The sequence below is a fragment of the Stegostoma tigrinum genome, chromosome 26, assembly GCF_030684315.1.
Source record: "Stegostoma tigrinum isolate sSteTig4 chromosome 26, sSteTig4.hap1, whole genome shotgun sequence".
NCBI classification, from domain to species: domain Eukaryota; kingdom Metazoa; phylum Chordata; class Chondrichthyes; order Orectolobiformes; family Stegostomatidae; genus Stegostoma; species Stegostoma tigrinum.
The window spans coordinates 1,621,450-1,639,339 of NC_081379.1; the positions used below are offsets into that span (position 1 = coordinate 1,621,450).

The following is a 17,890-nucleotide window of genomic DNA, read 5'->3' on the forward strand; positions in this document are numbered from 1 at the left end:
GCTGAAAGCCTTCCTCACCGCCCCGTCTACCTGTCACTCCAGTCCAGTCACAGGGCTTCCAATAGTCAGCTGGCTGACCTTCTGTCACCCACTGACTGTAGTTCATCACTGTCTGAGTCTAATGTGTACCATGTTCTGTCTATGTCTCATCCCCATTTTCGCGAACCTGCACTGCTTCCTGAACATGGCAATTCCTCAATTTGAAAATTCCAATGTTTTTCTTTTTTCTTCACTTATGTGGCATGGACATCACCGGCTGGGCCCAGCACTTAGTGCCCCCATCCCTAGTTGCCCCTAGAGAAGGTGGGGGGTGAGCTGCTTTATTGAACTGCTACAGTCCATGGGCTGTAGGTTGACCCATAATGCCCTTAGGGAGGTACTCCAGCTACACTGAAGGAACGGCGATATATTTCCAAGTCAGGATGGTGAGTGGCTCGGAGGGGAACTTGCAGGGGGTGGTCTTCCCATGTATCTGCTGCTCTTGTACTTCAAGATGGAAGTGGCCGTGGGTTTGGAAGGCGCTGCCTGAGGATCTTTGGTGAATTTCTGCAGCGCATCTTGTAGAAGGTACACACTGCTGCGACTGAGCGTCGGTGGAAGAGAGGTTTGTGGATGTAGAGCCAATCAAGCGGCTGCTTTGTCCTGGATGGTATTGAGCTTCTTGAGTGTTGTTAGGGCTGCCCCCATCCAGGCAAGTGTGGAGTATTCCATCACACTCCTGACTTGTGCCTGGGAGATGGTGGACAGGATTTAAAGAGCCAGGAGGTGTGTTACTTGCCACAGTATTCCTAGTTTCTGGCCTTCTCTTGTAGCCCCTGTGTATGTGTGGCAAATAGAGTTGAGTTTTTGGTCAATGGTAGTCTCCAGGATGATAATGGAGTATTGAGTGATGTTATTGTTGAATGTCAATGGGTGGTCATTAGACTGTCTCTGATTGGAGATGGTCACAGCCTGGCATTTGTGTGGCATGACTGTTACTCACCACTTGTGGCCCAAGCCTAGATATTGTCCAGATCTTGCTGCATGTGAACACGGACTGCTTCAGTATCTGGGGAGTCATGAATGGTGCTGAACTTTGTGCAATCATCTGCAAACATTCCCACTCCTGATCTTATGATGGAGGGAAGGTCATTGATGAAGCAGCTGAAGCTGAGGACATTATCCTGAAGAACTCCTGCAGAGATGTCCTGGAGCTGAGATGACAGACCTCCAAAAGCCATGACCATCTTCCTATGTGTCAGGTAGGACTCCAACCACCGGAGAGTTTCTCCCGATACCCATTGGTTCCAGTTTTGCTCGGGCTCCTTGATGCCACACTCGGTCGAATGCAGCCTTGATATCAAGGGCTGTCACTCTCACTTCACCCTCTGGAATTCGGCTCTTTTGTCCATGTTTGACCCAAGGCTGTAATGAGGTCAGGAGCGGAGTGGCCCTGGTGGAACCCAAACTGGGCGTCACTGAGCAGGTTATTGCTGAGCAGGGGCTGCTTGATAGCCCTGTTACTGACACCTTCCATCACTTTACTGATGATCAAGAGGAGACTGATGGGGCGGTAATTGGCCGGGTTGGATTTGTCCTGCTTTTTGTGTACAGGACACACCTGGGCAATTTTCCACACTGTCAGGTAGATGCCAGTGTTGTAACTGCACTGGAACAGCTTGGCGAGGGGAGCGGCAAGTTCTGGAGCACCAGTCCTCAGTACTATTGCCGGAAGGTTGTCAGGGCACATAGCCTTTGCAGTATCCAGTGTCTCCAACCGTTTCTTAATATCACGTGGAGTGAATGGAATTGGCTGAAAACTGGTATCTGTGATGCTGGGGACCACTGGAGGATGCCGAGATGGATCATCCACTCGGCACTTCTGGCTGAAGATTGCTGCGAATGCTTCAGCCTTATCTTTTGCATTGCTGTGATGGTCTCTTCCATCACTGAGGATGGCGATATTTGTGGAGCCTCCTCCTCCAGTAAGATGTTTAATTGTCCACTATCATTCACAACTGGATGTGGTAGGACTGCAGAGCTTAGACCTGATCCTTTGGTTGTGGGATCGCTTAGCTCTGTCTATCTATTCCTTTTGCTGTTTGGTGAGCAAGTAGTCCAGTTTGTTGGCTTCACCAGGTTGACACCTCATCTTCAGGTATAGCCTGGTGCTGCTCCTGGCATGCCCTCCTGCACTCTCCATTGAACCAGGGTAGATCCCCTGGCTTGATGGTGATGGTTGAGTGGGGTATGTGCTGGGCCATAAGGTTACAGATTGTACTGGAGTACAATTCTGCTGTTGATGGCCCACAGCGCCTCATGGATGCCCAGCCTTGAGTTGCTAGATCTGTGTGAAGCCTGTCCCGTTTAGCACGGTGATAGTGTGACACAACACGATGGAGGTTATTCTCAATGTGAAGGCACAAGGACTGAGCGATGGTCACTCTTACCGATACTGACATGGAGAGATACATCTGCAGCTGGCAGATTGGTAAGGATGAGGTCAGGTATGTTTATTCCCTCCTGTTGGTTCCCTCTCCACCTGCCGCAGACCCAGTCTCGCAGCTCTGTCCTTTAGGACCCGACCAACTTGATCAGTAGCACTGCTGCCGAGCCACTCATGGTGATGGACATTGAAATCCCCCACCCAGAGTATATTTAGTGCCCTTACCATCCTCAGTGCTTCCTCTGAGCGTTGTCCAACATGGAGGAGAGACTGACTGATCAGCTGAGGGAGGACGGTATGTGGTAATGAGCAGGAGGTTTCCTTGCCCATGTTTAACCTGAAGCCCTGAGACTTCATGGGGTCCAGAGACCATGTTGAGGACTCATAGAGCAACGCCTTCCTGACTGTATACCGCTGTGCCACCCCCTCTGCCGGGTCTGTCCTGCCCGTGGGACAGGACCTATCTAGGGATGGTGATGGTGTTGTCAAGGACATTGTATGTAAGGCCTGATTCTGAGAGTATGACTGGGTCGGTCTGTTGCGTGACTGGCCTGAGAGACAGCTCTCCCAGTGTGGGCACTAGCTCCCACATGTTAATGAGGAGGGCTTTGCAGGGTCGACAGCTGTTTCTGCCGTTGTCTTTTCCGGTGCCTGGGTCGATGCAGGTGATCCAACCAGCTTCATTTCTGAGACTTTGTTACAACTGGTACAACTGAGTGGCTTGCTGGGGCATTTCAGAGGGCAAGTGAGAGTCCACCACATTGCTGTGGGTCTGGAGTCACATGTAGGCCACACCAGCTGAGGGATGGCCGATTCCTTTCCTGAAGAACATTCATGAAGCAGATGGGCTTTTTGACGATTGATAATGATTTCGTGGCTTTCAGTAGATTCTTAATTCCAGATTTTTAAAAAAAATTGAATTCTAATTCCGGCATCTGCTGTGGTGGGATTTGAACCTGGTTCTTCAGAACATTACCTGAATTAATAGTCTACCGTCAGGCCCTCGCCTCCCCCACTGCAAATTCCTCTGGGCCTTTCAGCCCTCCCTGTCTTTGTTACCTCTTTCAGGAATAGCTACAGTTGTTGAAATCTGCCCGCTTATCCTCTCCAGATTTTCGATCATTCCATTCCTGGTTGTGCCTTTCCTGAACATCCCGAAGTCCTCCCTGAATCCATCCCCTTTCCCTCCCACATTCATCTTTGAATGCACTGTTACACCAACCTCTTTGCCCATGCTTTCAGTGAATTATCTCTTTACGTCACGCTTTGTTTGATAATCAGTCCTTTGAAACATAAAACTGCATTGAAACAAAGAGCAAGCGTAGGCCATTCAGCCCTTCAAGCCTGCTCTGCCATTCAAAGTGATCACAGCTGATCATCCAATCAGTCCGCCGTTCTTACTTCCTCCCCACACCCTTTGGCCCCTTTAACCCTAAGAATTATGTCTAACTCCTTCTTGAAAGTATTTAATGTTTTGGCCTCAACTGCTTTGCGTTGGAGAGAATCCCACTAACTCCTTAGTCTCTGGGTGAAGACATTTTCCCTCATCTTAAACCGTAAATGGCTTACCCCATAATCTTTAAATTGTGACTGTGAGACAACCTGGGGCTTCTTACAGCGTTAAAGATGCTCTATGAATGAAAGTTATTGTCACAGATTCAGCTAAAATACAATGCGAAATGTTCTTTCCCGTTCCACTCAGATGAGACAGTTTTCACTTTGAGGTTGACTTGGCTCATTGACAGACCCAGTTACAGCAACTGGTAATTATAACTGCTAAATTATTACCGCAGCTTGTCAGGAGAGATATTCTTGTTGCTTTGTCAAATGTGCCTGCAAATGTTCTAGGGGATTGTAGGGTGGGTTCTGGAAAGTTCCAAGCATTTCTGAGTGAAGTCATTGGAATCTGGGGTTGCTCATGGTGAGCTAGACAACTGGAAGCAGTCAGTGAGTTCAGGCCCTTCACATCATCACCAGAGCGTCACTTCCTACTCCCTTCGATCCAATAACTCAGCCCCAGTTACAGCTCCTTCTGCACTTGCCAGCATTCATTCTTCCTTATGGTTGGAGTCAAATGTTGTCCACTTAATTCAAAGTACCTCATGCTTCTACCAATGCTTGTAACATATTCAAATGAGTCTGAAAGACTTCAGAGTGCCTTTTGTAAAACACTACACCCTATGGCAGTATGCTTTGACATTAATTTCTGAAACAAGGATGTGAGTGTACAACTCCAGCGAGATACTCACCTCCTGACTCCCCAAAGCCTGTCCCACCATCTCCCAGGCACAAGTCAGGAGTGTGATAGAATATTCCCCACTTGCCTGGATGGGGGCAGCCCCAACAATACTCAAGAAGCTCAACACCATCCAGGACAAAGCAGCCGCTTGATTGGCACCACATCCACAAACACCCCACTCCCTCCACCACCGACACTCAGTAACAGCAGTGTGTACCAACTACAGGATGCACTGCAGAAATTCACCAAAGATCCTCAGGCAGCACCTTCCAGACCCACGACCACTTCCATCTAGAAGGACAAGGGCAGCAGATACATGGGAACACCACCCCCTGCAAGTTCCCCTCCGAGCCACTCACCATCCTGACTTGAAAATATATTGCTGTTCCTTCAGTGTCATTGGGTCAAAATCCTGGAATTCCCTCCTTAAGGGCATTGTGGGTCAACCCACAGCATATGGACTACAGCAGTTCAAGAAGGCAGCTCACCCCCACCTTCTCAAGAGGCAACTAGGGACGGGACAATAAATGCTGGACCAAGCCAGCGACGCCCGCATTGCTGAGGATACACTAAATAATGCGATGAGCAGTACACATTCTAGCCTGGATGTAGTTCTAGCAGTTGAGTAGGTATTTTACAGGCAGTGGATCATTGCAGCTCAGGATGAATTCATCTCACTTCGAAAGACAGCTTAACACTCTTCAGATGAGCTGCGCCATAAAGATTTTATTGGAGGCTTTAAATAATTGACATTGCAAACAGTAAAATATAATAAAAGGCAGCCACATTGTTAATTCCCGTATTAGAGATCCCATGACCAATAGTGCAGGGGCTTTGATGTGGATGTTTAATTGGGTGTATGTTGAAGGACAAGACTACATCCTTTCTCTCTCCACTCTCCGGCTTCCAGTCGGAGTAAGCACACAGCAGTATCAAACCTGCCCACTATTCACCACGATCACAGGTCCCATGGTAATCAACCGCCGTCCTCCAAACCCCTCACAAAATAAGTTGACTCCAACCTTATCTGTCCTGTGCAATAAATATGAAGTTTGTTGGTGCATCTCGCTCTGGGATCCCTCAGTGTGTACAGAGTACTGACAGAGCTTGTTATTTCTGACAACCTGCTGGAGGAGACTTCTTGTAGTTGGCTACATCTGATGGTCATAAGATGTCTGTTTATAGCCAGTGTGCAAGTAGTTAGACCCTATACAAATCTAACTGGTCCATTTGTATATATTCTCTGACACACACACACACACACACACACACACACACACACACACACACACTCTGACACACACACTCACACACACACACGCACACGCACACGCACACATCCGTTTAGCCCTGGCTGTTCCAAATGTAAAATTCACACTGATCCCCGTCAGATTCATGAGGAACTTTCCAGCAGATATGGTCCTTGTTTTGGATTCTCCCGCAGAGACCTCTTCACATCAACCCTTTATAACATCTTCATGTTTTTAAAAACCTTGATCTGGTTACCTTGAAGTCTTCTCTTGCCTAAAAGTTAACAACCCAACAGGCCCCATCATGTTCTTCAGTCGAGGACTCTGCCATCAGTAACTATTCTGCTTTATGAATGATTTGAGGGCCTGGATCAATGTGATTAAAGAGGTCAGATCAGAATTATTATAACGTCGGGGCCCTGAGGGGTGACTGTATGATATTGATGTGACTGAGAGGCTTTGAATAGATTCACTGGAACCAGCTAGTTAACAAAGTGTGAAGCTGGATGAACACATCTTAGGAGCACAAAAGCTGACGTTTCGGGCCTAGACCCTTCATCAGAAAAGGGGGATGGGGAGTGGGTTCTCTTGTTCGCTCCACACTGCCCTCCAGCCCCACCACACCCGGCACCTTCCCCTGCAAGCGCAGGAAATGCTACACTTGCCACCACATCTCCTCCCTCACCCCCATCCCAGGCCCCAAGATAAGTTTCCACATTAAGCAGAGGTTCACCTGCACATCCGCCAATGTGGTATACTGTATCCATTGTACCCGGTGTGGCTTCCTCTACATTGGGGAAGCCAAGTGGAGGCTTGGGGACTGCTTTGCAGAACACCTCCGCTCGGTTCGCAATAAACAACTGCACCTCCCAGTTGCGAACCATTTCAACTCCCCCTCCCATTCTTTAGATGACATGTCCATCATAGGCCTCCTGCAGTGCCACAATGATGCCACCCGAAGGTTGCAGGAACAGCAATTCATATTCCGCTTGGGAACCCTGCAGCCCAATGGTATCAATGTGGATTTGACCAGCTTCAAAATCTCCCCTCCACCCACTGCATCCCAAAACCAGCCCAGCCTGTCTCTGCCTCCCTAACCTGTTCTTCCTCTCACCCATCCCTTCCTCCTACCTCAAGCCTCACCTCCATTTCCTACCTACTAACCTCATCCCACCTCCTTGACCTGTCCGTCTTCCCTGGACTGATGTATCCCCTCCCTATCTCCCCACCTATACTCTCCTCTCCACCTATCTTCTTTTCTCTCCATCTTCGGTCCGCCTCCCCCCTCTCCCTATTTATTCCAGTTCCCTCTCCCCATCCCCGTCTCTGATGGAGGGTCTAGGCCCGAAACGTCAGCTTTTGTGCTCCTGAGATGCTGCTTGGCCTGCTGTGTTCATCCAGCTCCACACTTTGTTATCGGATTCTCCAGCATCTGCAGTTCCCATTATCTCTGATACAAGGTTTATTACAGGATACATCAGCGTTAGTTACATGCACTCATAGAGACGTGCTCATCTCTTGTCAGACATCAGGATCAAGTTGAGAGGATGTACACATTGCAGTTAGTAACTACATGGGCTTAGAACCAGAACAGCTACACGCAGTGAGCCTGAAAAAAATTGTTAATGACAAATTAATGACCCTCTTGCAACTGGTTGGCTCATTGAGAAAGGTATTGAATGAGTAAGGGAATGGAGGACTACAGAGAAAAGACAGGAATGCAGGATTGAGGATTATCACATCAGTCATGATCTCATTGCATGGCAGAGCAGAAATAAGTACATCCCAACTGGGAGCAGGAGGAGGCCATTCATCCCCTCAGTGAGCTCTGTGCACATCCAGCCATTTTGAGCAGGCACCCACAGTGACTGAGAAGCTTGAACCCATGAAAGACCCTGCATGGTCAGCATGTAACTGAGCCCGGGGTTTACTCGGCCATTTCCTTTAATGTGTGGGAGCTGCTGGCAGTAATTTCTGTCCTGGTTGGCACTCTGGGTACTGCCCCACTGACACAGTCATGTTGGCATCCTGGCCACCAGACACAGCTTCCTGCCAGTGTCTTCATCTTGGAGACCCCTGGATGACCCTGGTGGGGTTTGGCCATATCTGGCTGTGACCTTTCCTCGGGACTTGCTCCCTGTAATAAATATGCTGTCCTGTATGGTGCCCTGGTCTCTCTGGGTAGGGAAGGGGTCTGGTTGTGAAGGCCCATTTGGTGACCCCATCGCCACCGGCTGTTTCAGCTTTGCCTGGAACCTTGTTGTATCCCACAGTCTGATATTGTCAGCTGTGACTGGGAGTGTGTCAGGAAAGTTTAAAACTGTACCAGACCCTTCTCTGTGGTGTATCAGCCAGCGGGAGGCAGCTCAGTGCATCCGCATTTTCTACTTGGCCTCCTGGACCATCTCCCAACTTGTAATTGTACACATTTAGTGTTGGAGCCCACTGTTGTCACCACTGGAATAACTCCAGAGAGGCTGGTATCCTGTCACCAAGTCCCCCTTTAGTTACACAGGGAGAGTCCTTGACACTGACCCAGCTCCCTCAGGGCCAGCTCCCAGAGTGAGCAGAACCTCTGACTCTCCCGTTTCTATCTGTCAGCCAGGTTAACAGCCCCAATCAGGGAACTCCTGTTCTATCAGGTCCACCTGGCTGACCTTGTTATAGTCAGTGCCATTTCTGTTTTTATGTCAGAATTCCACCACCTGCAGCATTTTACTTTCGTTTGAAGATCGAAGGGAAGTTTCTCCTGTGTTTAATGGAGATGCTGAAAGCCAGGATGGATTTTTGCTGCACTAGATGTGGAAAAGGAGTCCCCCTGGGAGGAGGGCCAACAGGCCAAGGATTAGATTGAAGATGGACACCAAGTGACCCTGAGTAGAAATGAGTAGAGGTGGTTTTAGGTGCTGAGCTGTGTGGTCTGGGATATACTCTGTGTGGCGTAGGAACACCCATGTGATAAGGAGAGGGGCCATTGTGAGGGGAACTTGGAGATGGTGGTTTTTCCCACGTCTCTGATAACTTGAGAAAGCCAGTGCGATCCCATGTGAGGCCTGGCGTGTGGGCTGCCAGGTGGGTGGGTGTGCTCAAAATGGCGGACCTCTTTCTGGGCCAATAACTATCATTCTATCACCTTCTACATCGGCTCATGCTGAGGTCACCAGAGGTTGGCCAATTGCTAAGAAATGTCTGATTGAATGTTCCTGCAGCCCCTTTCGGATGGGCCAGTCCAGGTCAAAACAACTGGCTGAGCTAAAGCAAAGAACAAAGAAACAAAGAAAATTACAGCACAGGAACAGGCCCTTCGGCCCTCCAAGCCGGCGCCGATCAAGATCCTCTATCTAACCTGTCATCTATTTTCTAACGGTCTGTGTCCATTTGCTCCCTGCCCATCCATGTACCTGTCCAAATATATCTTAAAAGATGCTAACGTGTCTGCGTCTACCACCTCCGCTGGCAACGTGTTCCAGGCACCCACCACCCTCTGTGTAAAGAACTTTCCACGCATATCTCCCTTAAACTTTCCTCCTCTCACTTTGAACTCATGACCCCTCGTAATTGAGTCCCCCACTCTGGGGGGAAAAAAGCTTTTTGCTGTCCATCCTGTCTATACCCCTCATGATTTTGTAGACCCCAGTCAGGTCCCCCCTCAATCTCCGTCTTTCTAATGAAAATAATCCTAATCTACTCAACCTCTCTTCATAGCTAGCACCCTCCATACCAGGCAACATCCTGGTGAACCTCCTCTACACCCTCTCCAAAGCATCCACATCCTTTTGGTAATGAGGCGACCAGAACTGTACACAGTACTCCAAATGTGGCCGAACCAAAGTCCTATACAACTGCAACATGACCTGCCAACTCTTGTACTCAATACCCCGCCCAATGAAGGAAAGCATGCCGTATGCCTTCTTGACCACCCAATTGACCTGCGTTGCCACCTTCAGGGAACAATGGACCTGAACACCCAGATCTCTCTTCATCAATTTTCCCTCGGACTTTTCCATTTACTGTATAGTTCGGCGTTGAATTTGATCTTCCAAAATGCATCACCTCACAAAACATTCCCCTCATTTCTCCAGTAGTTTGCTGTTCATTATCTTAAGCAAGTAAGGGCATGGGGTCAAATTTGAGAAAATGTAATATATCAAAGAGTTGAGACAAGTCTCAAGAGAAAGGTATTAATCTGGGAAATGATAAACAGACCATGACAGGAAGGGATAGAGTATGAATCTAAGAGTCAACCAACAGATAAGACTAAAACTTACAAAAAGAATAAAAGGATAAATCAAATGGCTCTGCATTTAAACACAACATTTTGAAACAAAGCAGATGAACTAAGAGTGCAAATAGAAATAAGCCAGTAGCAACCGATTGCTGTTACAGAGACATGGCTGTGCGTGATGTGAACTGCATCTGAATATGAAAGGATTGCAGGTATTTTGGAAGGAGAGGAAGCTCGGAAAAAGCGGACGGATTTACGTAAGTGGAGGAAGGGATGGAATACATATTTGCCAAGTTTGCTGATGACACAAAGATAGGTTGGAAAGTGAGTGGTGAAGGGGACATAAGGAGGCTACAAAGGGATATAGAGAGGTAAGTGAGTGACTGAAGATCTGCCAAATGGAGTACACTGTTAGACAATGTGAAGCTCCTCTAGCCCATGAACTGCAAAAGGTCAGCCTGCAGGAACACAAGTAGAAAGATAAGACAATGTTATGACTTATTGCAAAGGAAATTGAATACTAAAGTAGAACAGTTACACTTTATTCATAAAGGGTGCATCTGGATCACTGCGCACAGCCCTGGTCATCTTATTAAAGGGAAGATGTAATGCATTAGAAGCAGTTCGGTGAGGGTTTACTTAACTAATACGTGGAATGTGTGCATTTACTTATAAGGAGAAGTTGGAGAGGCTAAACTTTATATCTGCTGGGGCTTAGAAAAGTACAGGCAACTGAATTGAAACATCTCAGGTCCTGAGGAGACTCGAGTATGTGGATGTCGAAAGGGTGTTTCCACTTGGGAGAGACCCGAGGACGAGGGGCCAGGGGTCGCCTATCTGAGACAGATGAAGAGAATTTTTTTTCTCTCCAAAGGTTATGAGTCTTTGGAACATAGAACAGAGAACAGTACAGCACAGGAACAGGCCCTCCAACCCTTGATGTTGTGCTGAGCATGACGCCAAATTAAATTAATCCCCTCTGCCTGCCCTTGGCCCATGTCCCTCCCTTCCTTGCACATTCATGTCTTATCAAAAAGCCCCTCAAATTTCACTATTGCATCTGTTTCCACCACCACACCTGGCAACGTATTTCAGACTCTCACCTCCCTCTGCATATAAAAAAACATGCCCCTCACATCTCTTTTCAACTGTCCCCCTCCCACCTTAAATGCATGCTCCTAGCATTAGACGTTTCATCTCTGGGAAGAAAGGATTCTGTTGATGCTATCTATCGCATCTCATTAAGTTTATACACTTCTAACAAGTCTGCCGTCAGCCTCCCGGGGAGAATTCTCTACCTTGAGTGAAAGAAGGGTCTGTATATATTTTTAAGGCTGAGATGACCAGGGGATGGGGTAACGTTGCCGGGGGTAGGCAGGGAATGTGGATTTGAGGTGGCAATCAGAGCAGCTATAATCCTGCTGAATGGTGGGGCAGGTTTGATGGGCCGAATGGCCTACCCCGCCCCTATTTCCTATGTTTATACTTTCCCTAGAACTCCATATTCCTGATTGTCCTCCCAGTGGGAAATGTTATTCCTTATTCATCTTATTAAGGAGCCTCAGGCTTCTGAGAAGTTCACTAAATCTCCCCATTCATCTCCTCTGCTCTCTCCACATTCACTGAAGCCCTCAGTTCCTTAGTGCCTTTCTAGTAAGTCTCCTCTGCACCTTACCCAAGAAGTTGCAGAGCAAAGAACTGAATACAGTACTCCAGTTGCAGGTGAATAGATGATCTAGAAGAGTTTTGTGTAATTTCTTTGATTTTGTTTCAAACACTTCCATTTCCCACGCTTGGTGAGCTGTATGCTTTTCAGCCTAATTCTGTCCTATTGATAGAAGCTTAATTGGAACTCAATAGAGTTGATGAGCCAAGTTTGCTCACACAACTAAAGTCTGGAGCATGAAAATTGATCAAGAAAATTGGAAGTGCAATTATTCCTGCAAATTCTGTGTAATATATCGAGGTTAATATGCTGCTAAAAAAGATAGCCAATACTTGCTGAAACACTTAATGCTCAATTTAAAAAAACGATGGTAAAATGTTCTTGTAACGGTGCAGTGAAACACAACAAGTGATATTTGACTGGGAGGAGGCCATTCAGCTCATCAACTTGTTCCTACATTCAATGAGATCAAGGCTGATCCACTTCTCAGCTCCATCAGAACAGAGGGCAGACAGTTTAAAGATAAGGGACATCCTACTTGAGATGGAGATGAGGAGGATTTTATTTTAAATGTTGGTGGTCTTTGGAATGCTGCTTCCCAGTGAGTGGCGAAGGTAAGGGGTGGGGGTGCAGGATTTCGCAAATATTTCTAAGATGGAGGTTGATCGATTCTAGAGTAATGGGGGTATCAAAGGATTTTGGGAGTGGTTGGGGGCGAAGGAGAACACAATCAGATTGGCCATGATCTTGTTGAATGGAGGAATACTCTTGCTTCTAATTCCTGTCTTAGTTCCAAGAGTAGAATCACAAAACTGTTACGGCAGAGAAAGAGGTATTTCAGCCCATTGTGCGTACTCCTATTTGTTACCTATTGCTCTCCTTTCCCCCACAGCCCTGTGCACCAGTCCCCCATACTCTTCCCCAACAGGGATCACCACAGGATGTTTTGTTATCTCTTTTGGATGGTATGGATGATCCATGTGAGGATGCACAAGTGCTGAATACTCTTAGCATTAGGGTTCTCAGGATGAAAATTCCAGAGGAATGTGAGGAATTGCAGGAGAGATTGGAAGGTGTTGGAGAACTATACCTGGAACAGAGGTAATGGAGAGGTGGCCAGAGAGAGTTGTTCCAGATGAAGAGAGTGTCAATGGAGTAAAATAAGATGGACTTGTGAAATCATTGCTGTGCAAGATGGCAGTTGAGTAGTACTCACCTGTCGGACTGACTCCCGGAGTGACAGGGGACTGATTCCCGGAGTGACGGGGGACTGACTCCTGGAGTGATGGGCGACTGACTCCCGGAGTGATGGGGGACTGACTCCTGGAGTGACAGGGGGACTGATTCCCGGAGTGACAGGGGACTGACTCCCGGAGTGATGGGGAACTGACTCCCGGAGTGATGGGGGACTGACTCCTGGAGTGATAGGGGACTGACTCCCGGAGTGATGGGGGACTGACTCCTGGAGTGATGGGGGACTGACTCCTCGAGTGACAGGGGGACTGATTCCCGGAGTGACAGGGGACTGACTCCTGGAGTGACAGGGGACTGATTCCTGGAGTGACGGGGGGCTGACTCCCGGAGTGATGGGGGACTGACTCCCGGAGTGACAGGGGACTGACTCCTGGAGTGACAGGGGGACTAATTCCCGGAGTGACAGGGGACTGATTCCCAGAGTGACAGGGGACTGACTCCCGGAGTGATGGGGGACTGACTGCCGGAGTGATGGGGGACCGACTCCCAGAATGATGGGGGACTGACTCCCGGAGTGATGGGGGACTGACTCCTGGAGTGACGGGGGACTGACTCCCGGAATGATGGGGGACTGACTCCTAGAGTGATGGTGGACTGACTCCCAGAGTGATGGGGGACTGACACCCGGGGTGACTGACTCCCGGAGTGATGGGGGACTGACTCCTGGAGTGACAGGGGGACTGATTCCCGGAGTGACAGGGGACTGATTCCCGGAGTGACGGGGGACTGACTCACAAAGTGATAGGGGACTGACTCCTGGAGTGATGGGGGACTGATTCCTGTGTGACAGGGGGACTGACTCCCGGAGTGACGAGGGACTGACTCCCAGAGTGACAGGGGGACTGACTCTCGGAGCGACAGGGGGACTGATTCCGGGAGTGACAGCGGGACTGATTCCCGGAGTGACAGGGGACTGATTCCCGGAGTGCTGGGGAACTGACTCCCGGAGTGATGAGGGACTGACTCCCAGAGTGATGGGGGACTGATTCCGGGAGTGACAGCGGGACTGACTCACAAAGTGATAGGGGACTGACTCCCGGAGTGATGGGGGACTGACACCCGGAGTGACTGACTCCCGGAGTGACGGGGGATTGACTCTCGGAGTGACGGGGGGATTGACTCCCAGAGTGACGGGGGACTGATACCCGGAGTGACTGACTCCCGGACTGACGGGGGACTGACTCCTGGAGTGATGGGGGACTGACTCCCGGAGTGACGGGGGGATTGACTCCCGGAGTGACAGGGGTCTGATTCCCAGAGTGCCAATGGGGTGACTGAGTTCCAGAGCGATCCCAGACTAACTCCCGGAGTGATGGGGGACTGACTCCTGGAGTGACGGGGGAAAGACTCCCCGAGTGATGGGGGACTGACTCCCGGAGTGACAGGGGACAGACTCCCGGAGTGACAGGTGACTGACTCCCGGAGTGATGGGGGACTGATTCCGGAGTGATGGGGGACTGATTCCCGGAGTGACGGGGGACTGAATCCCAGAGTGACGGGGGTCTGACTCTCGGAGCCACAGTGGGACTGATTCCAGGAGTGACAGTGGGACTGATTCCTGGAGTGATGGGGTGTGACTCCCAGAGTGATGGGGGACTGACTCCCGGAGTGACGGGAGACTGATTCCCGGAGTCACGGGGGACTGACTCCTGGAGTGATGGGGGACTGACTCCCGGAGTGACGGGGGGATTGACTCCCGGAGTGATGGGGGACTGACTCCTGGAGTGACAGGGGTCTGATTCCCAGAGTGCCAATGGGGTGACTGAGTTCCAGAGCGATCCCAGACTGACTCCTGGAGTGACGGGGGACTGATTCCCGGAGTGACGGGGGACTGACTCCCCGAGTGACGGGGGACAGATTCCCGGATTGACGGGGGACTGACTCCTGGAGTGATGGGGGACTGAGCCCCGGAGTGACGGGGGGATTGACTCCCGGAGTGATGGCGGACTGACTCCCGGAATGACAGGGGACTGATTCCCAGAGTGTCAATGGAGTGACTGAGTTCCAGAGCGACCCCAGACTGACTCCCGGAGTGAAGGGGGACTGACTCCCAGAATGATGTGGGACTGACCCCTGGAGTGACAGCGGGACTGAATCCCAGAGTGATGGGGGACTGATTCCCGGAGTGACGGGGGACCGACTCCCAGAATGATGGGGGACTGACTCCTAGAGTGATGGTGGACTGACTCCCAGAGTGACGGGGGACTGACACCCGGCGTGACTGACTCCCGGAGTGACGGGGGGATTGACTCCCGGAGTGATGGGGCACTGACTCCTGGAGTGACAGGGGTCTGATTCCCAGAGTGCCAATGGGGTGACTGAGTTCCAGAGCGATCCCAGACTGACTCCCGGAGTGACGGGGGACAGACTCCCGGAGTGATGGGGGACTGAATCCCAGCGTGACGGGGGATTGACTCCTGGAGTGACGGGGGACTGACTCCCGGAGTGATGGGGGACTGATTCCCGGGGTGATGGGGGACTGACTCCCAGAGTGACGGGGGACTGATGCCCGCATTGACAGGGGACTGACTCCCGGAGTGATGGGGGACTGATTCCCGAGTGACGGGGGACTGACTCCCGGAGTGACGGGGGACAGATTCCTGGATTGACGGGGGACTGACTCCTGGAGTGACGGGGGTCTGATTCCTGGAGTGACAGGGGACTGATTCCCGGGGTGACGGGGGACTGACTCCCGGAGTGACGGGGGACTGATTCCTGGAGTGACGGGGTCTGTTTCCTGGAGTGACAGGGGACTGACTCCTGGAGTGACAGGGGACTGACTCCCGGAGTGACGGGGAACTGACTCCCGGAGTGATGGGGAACTGACTCCCGGAGTGACAGGGGGAATGGTGCCCGGAGCGACAGGGGACTGACTCCCGGAGTGATGTGGGACTGACTCCGGGAGTGACGGGGGGTGCCAGGGGGGCGGTGGGCAGACTGACTCCCAGAATGATAGACTGACTCCCGGAGTGACAGAGAGGCTGAGTTACAAATCCTGGTTGAGCATGACTTAACCTTGTTTGTGCTGAGTGCCGGTGAGTGGCGACTGGAGGCTAGAGCAATGCAGGACAGTTGCTGGACTTGGGCCTGGTACCACACGCTGTGCTGCTGTTATTGGACTAATTTAAAACCCTTTCACTATGTTGTAACTATGTCTGTAAGTAATGCTGATGCTTTCCTTTAATCCTGTTTGTGAAAGAGCACTATTATTTCCAGTGTGAGATTTGCCACGTGATATTTGTACCAGTAAAAGGCCGCCCGTGTAAAAACCTTTCATTGCACCGCCGTACTGCTGTACTGGAGCATAAGTGACCATAAGGAATATTCTGTGGAGCTGGATGAACACAGCAGGCCCAGCAGCATCTCAGGAGCACAAAAGCTGACGTTTTGGGCCGAGACCCTTCATCAGTAAAGGGGGCTGCGGAGGGGTTTCTGAAATAAATCTTCGGTCCGCCTCCCCCTCTCTCCCTATTTATTCCAGAACCCTCTCCCCATCCCCCTCTCTGATGAAGGGTCTAGGCCCGAAACGTCAGCTTTTGTGCTCCTGAGATGCTGCTTGGCCTGCTGTGTTCATCCAGCTCCACACTTTATTATCTTGGATTCTCCAGCATCTGCAGGTCCCATTATCTCTGATAAGGAATATTCTGGTGTTTTCTACTTGTTTTTGGTGCGGGCCAAACGCTGGGGATCACAGATTGAATATCATTGGTGAAAAATCTCGAGGGAGGAATAATACTGAGGAAGGGTCACTGGACCCGAAACGTTAACCCTGTTTCCTCCTTCACAGGTGCTTCAGACCTGCTGAGCTTTTCCAGCAACTTTGTTTCTATTCATCAGACTTTTTATGTTAGGCCCTGGAATGTTCTCGACGAAAAGATGATGATGCTGATCCCATCAACATTTCATAGGGAATTTGGTAGGTGCTTGAGGTTGAGGGAAAAATGTAAGGGGTCATGCATATCTCAAAAACAGAAATTGCTGGAGAAACGCAGCGAGTCTCACAACGCCTGAGGAGAGACGCAGTTGACATTTTGAGTCAATTCGGAAGAAAAGTCATAGGATCCGAAACATTAACTCTGGTTCTCACACCACAGATGCTGCCAGATCCGTTGAGTTTCTCTAGCAACTTCTGGCTTTGTATTAGGTTGTAGCATCTGCAGTTGTTTGTTTAACAGTAGGAAGCGTGCCTCAGGTTTTATAGAGCCCTCACAGGCCAACTAGACTCTCACTGCTGGGTTGTAATCATTGATGATACAATGAAGTCTTATATTCTGTGTGTCTCCTTCTCTTCCAGACACCATCACAGTACCAATTTGTCCTGAACAAAACTAGCCAGGTGTACCTGTGGTGTGCCTTTCTTGATTTCAGGTGAGACTGGTATGTGGACGCTCTTAAGATTTGGGGCGGCACGATGGCTCAGCGGTTAGCACTGCAGCCTCACAGCGCCAGGGATCCAGGTCTGATCGGGCGACTATCTGTGCGGAGTTTGCACATTCTCCCCATGTCTGCGCGGGTTCCTCCCACAGTCCGAAGGTGTGCAGGTTACGGTGGATTGGCCATTCTGTATTGTCGGCCGTGTCCAGGGATGTATGGGTTAGCCATGGGAAATGCAGGGTAACAGGGAGAAGGTAGAGGGTGGGTCTGAATGTGATGGTCTGCTTCCACACTGTCGGGATTGTATAAATCCTGTTCTATTGTAACATCAGGGCTGAAGTCTAAGTCTGATCACCTCAAGAGTGGTCTGCATTTCCATAGCACCGAGAGGAGTGGACATCCCAAACTGCTTTACAGCCAAAGGAAGACTTTTGACGTGTAGTCGCTATTGTAATGT

General features: G+C 50.0%; 1 protein-coding gene across 4 annotated transcripts in view; it reads left to right on the top strand.

Moving 5' to 3' along the window:
• adgrd1 (adhesion G protein-coupled receptor D1) overlaps positions 1–17,890 on the top strand; it is a 259,133-nt gene that overhangs the window by 107,695 nt on the left and 133,548 nt on the right. For all 4 annotated transcript variants that reach the window (XM_059654884.1, XM_059654887.1, XM_059654885.1 and 1 more), the window contains one exon: positions 17,354–17,427. In XM_059654884.1, coding sequence (XP_059510867.1) covers positions 17,354–17,427 — 74 coding nt within the window. The remainder of the gene's footprint in view (positions 1–17,353; positions 17,428–17,890) is intronic.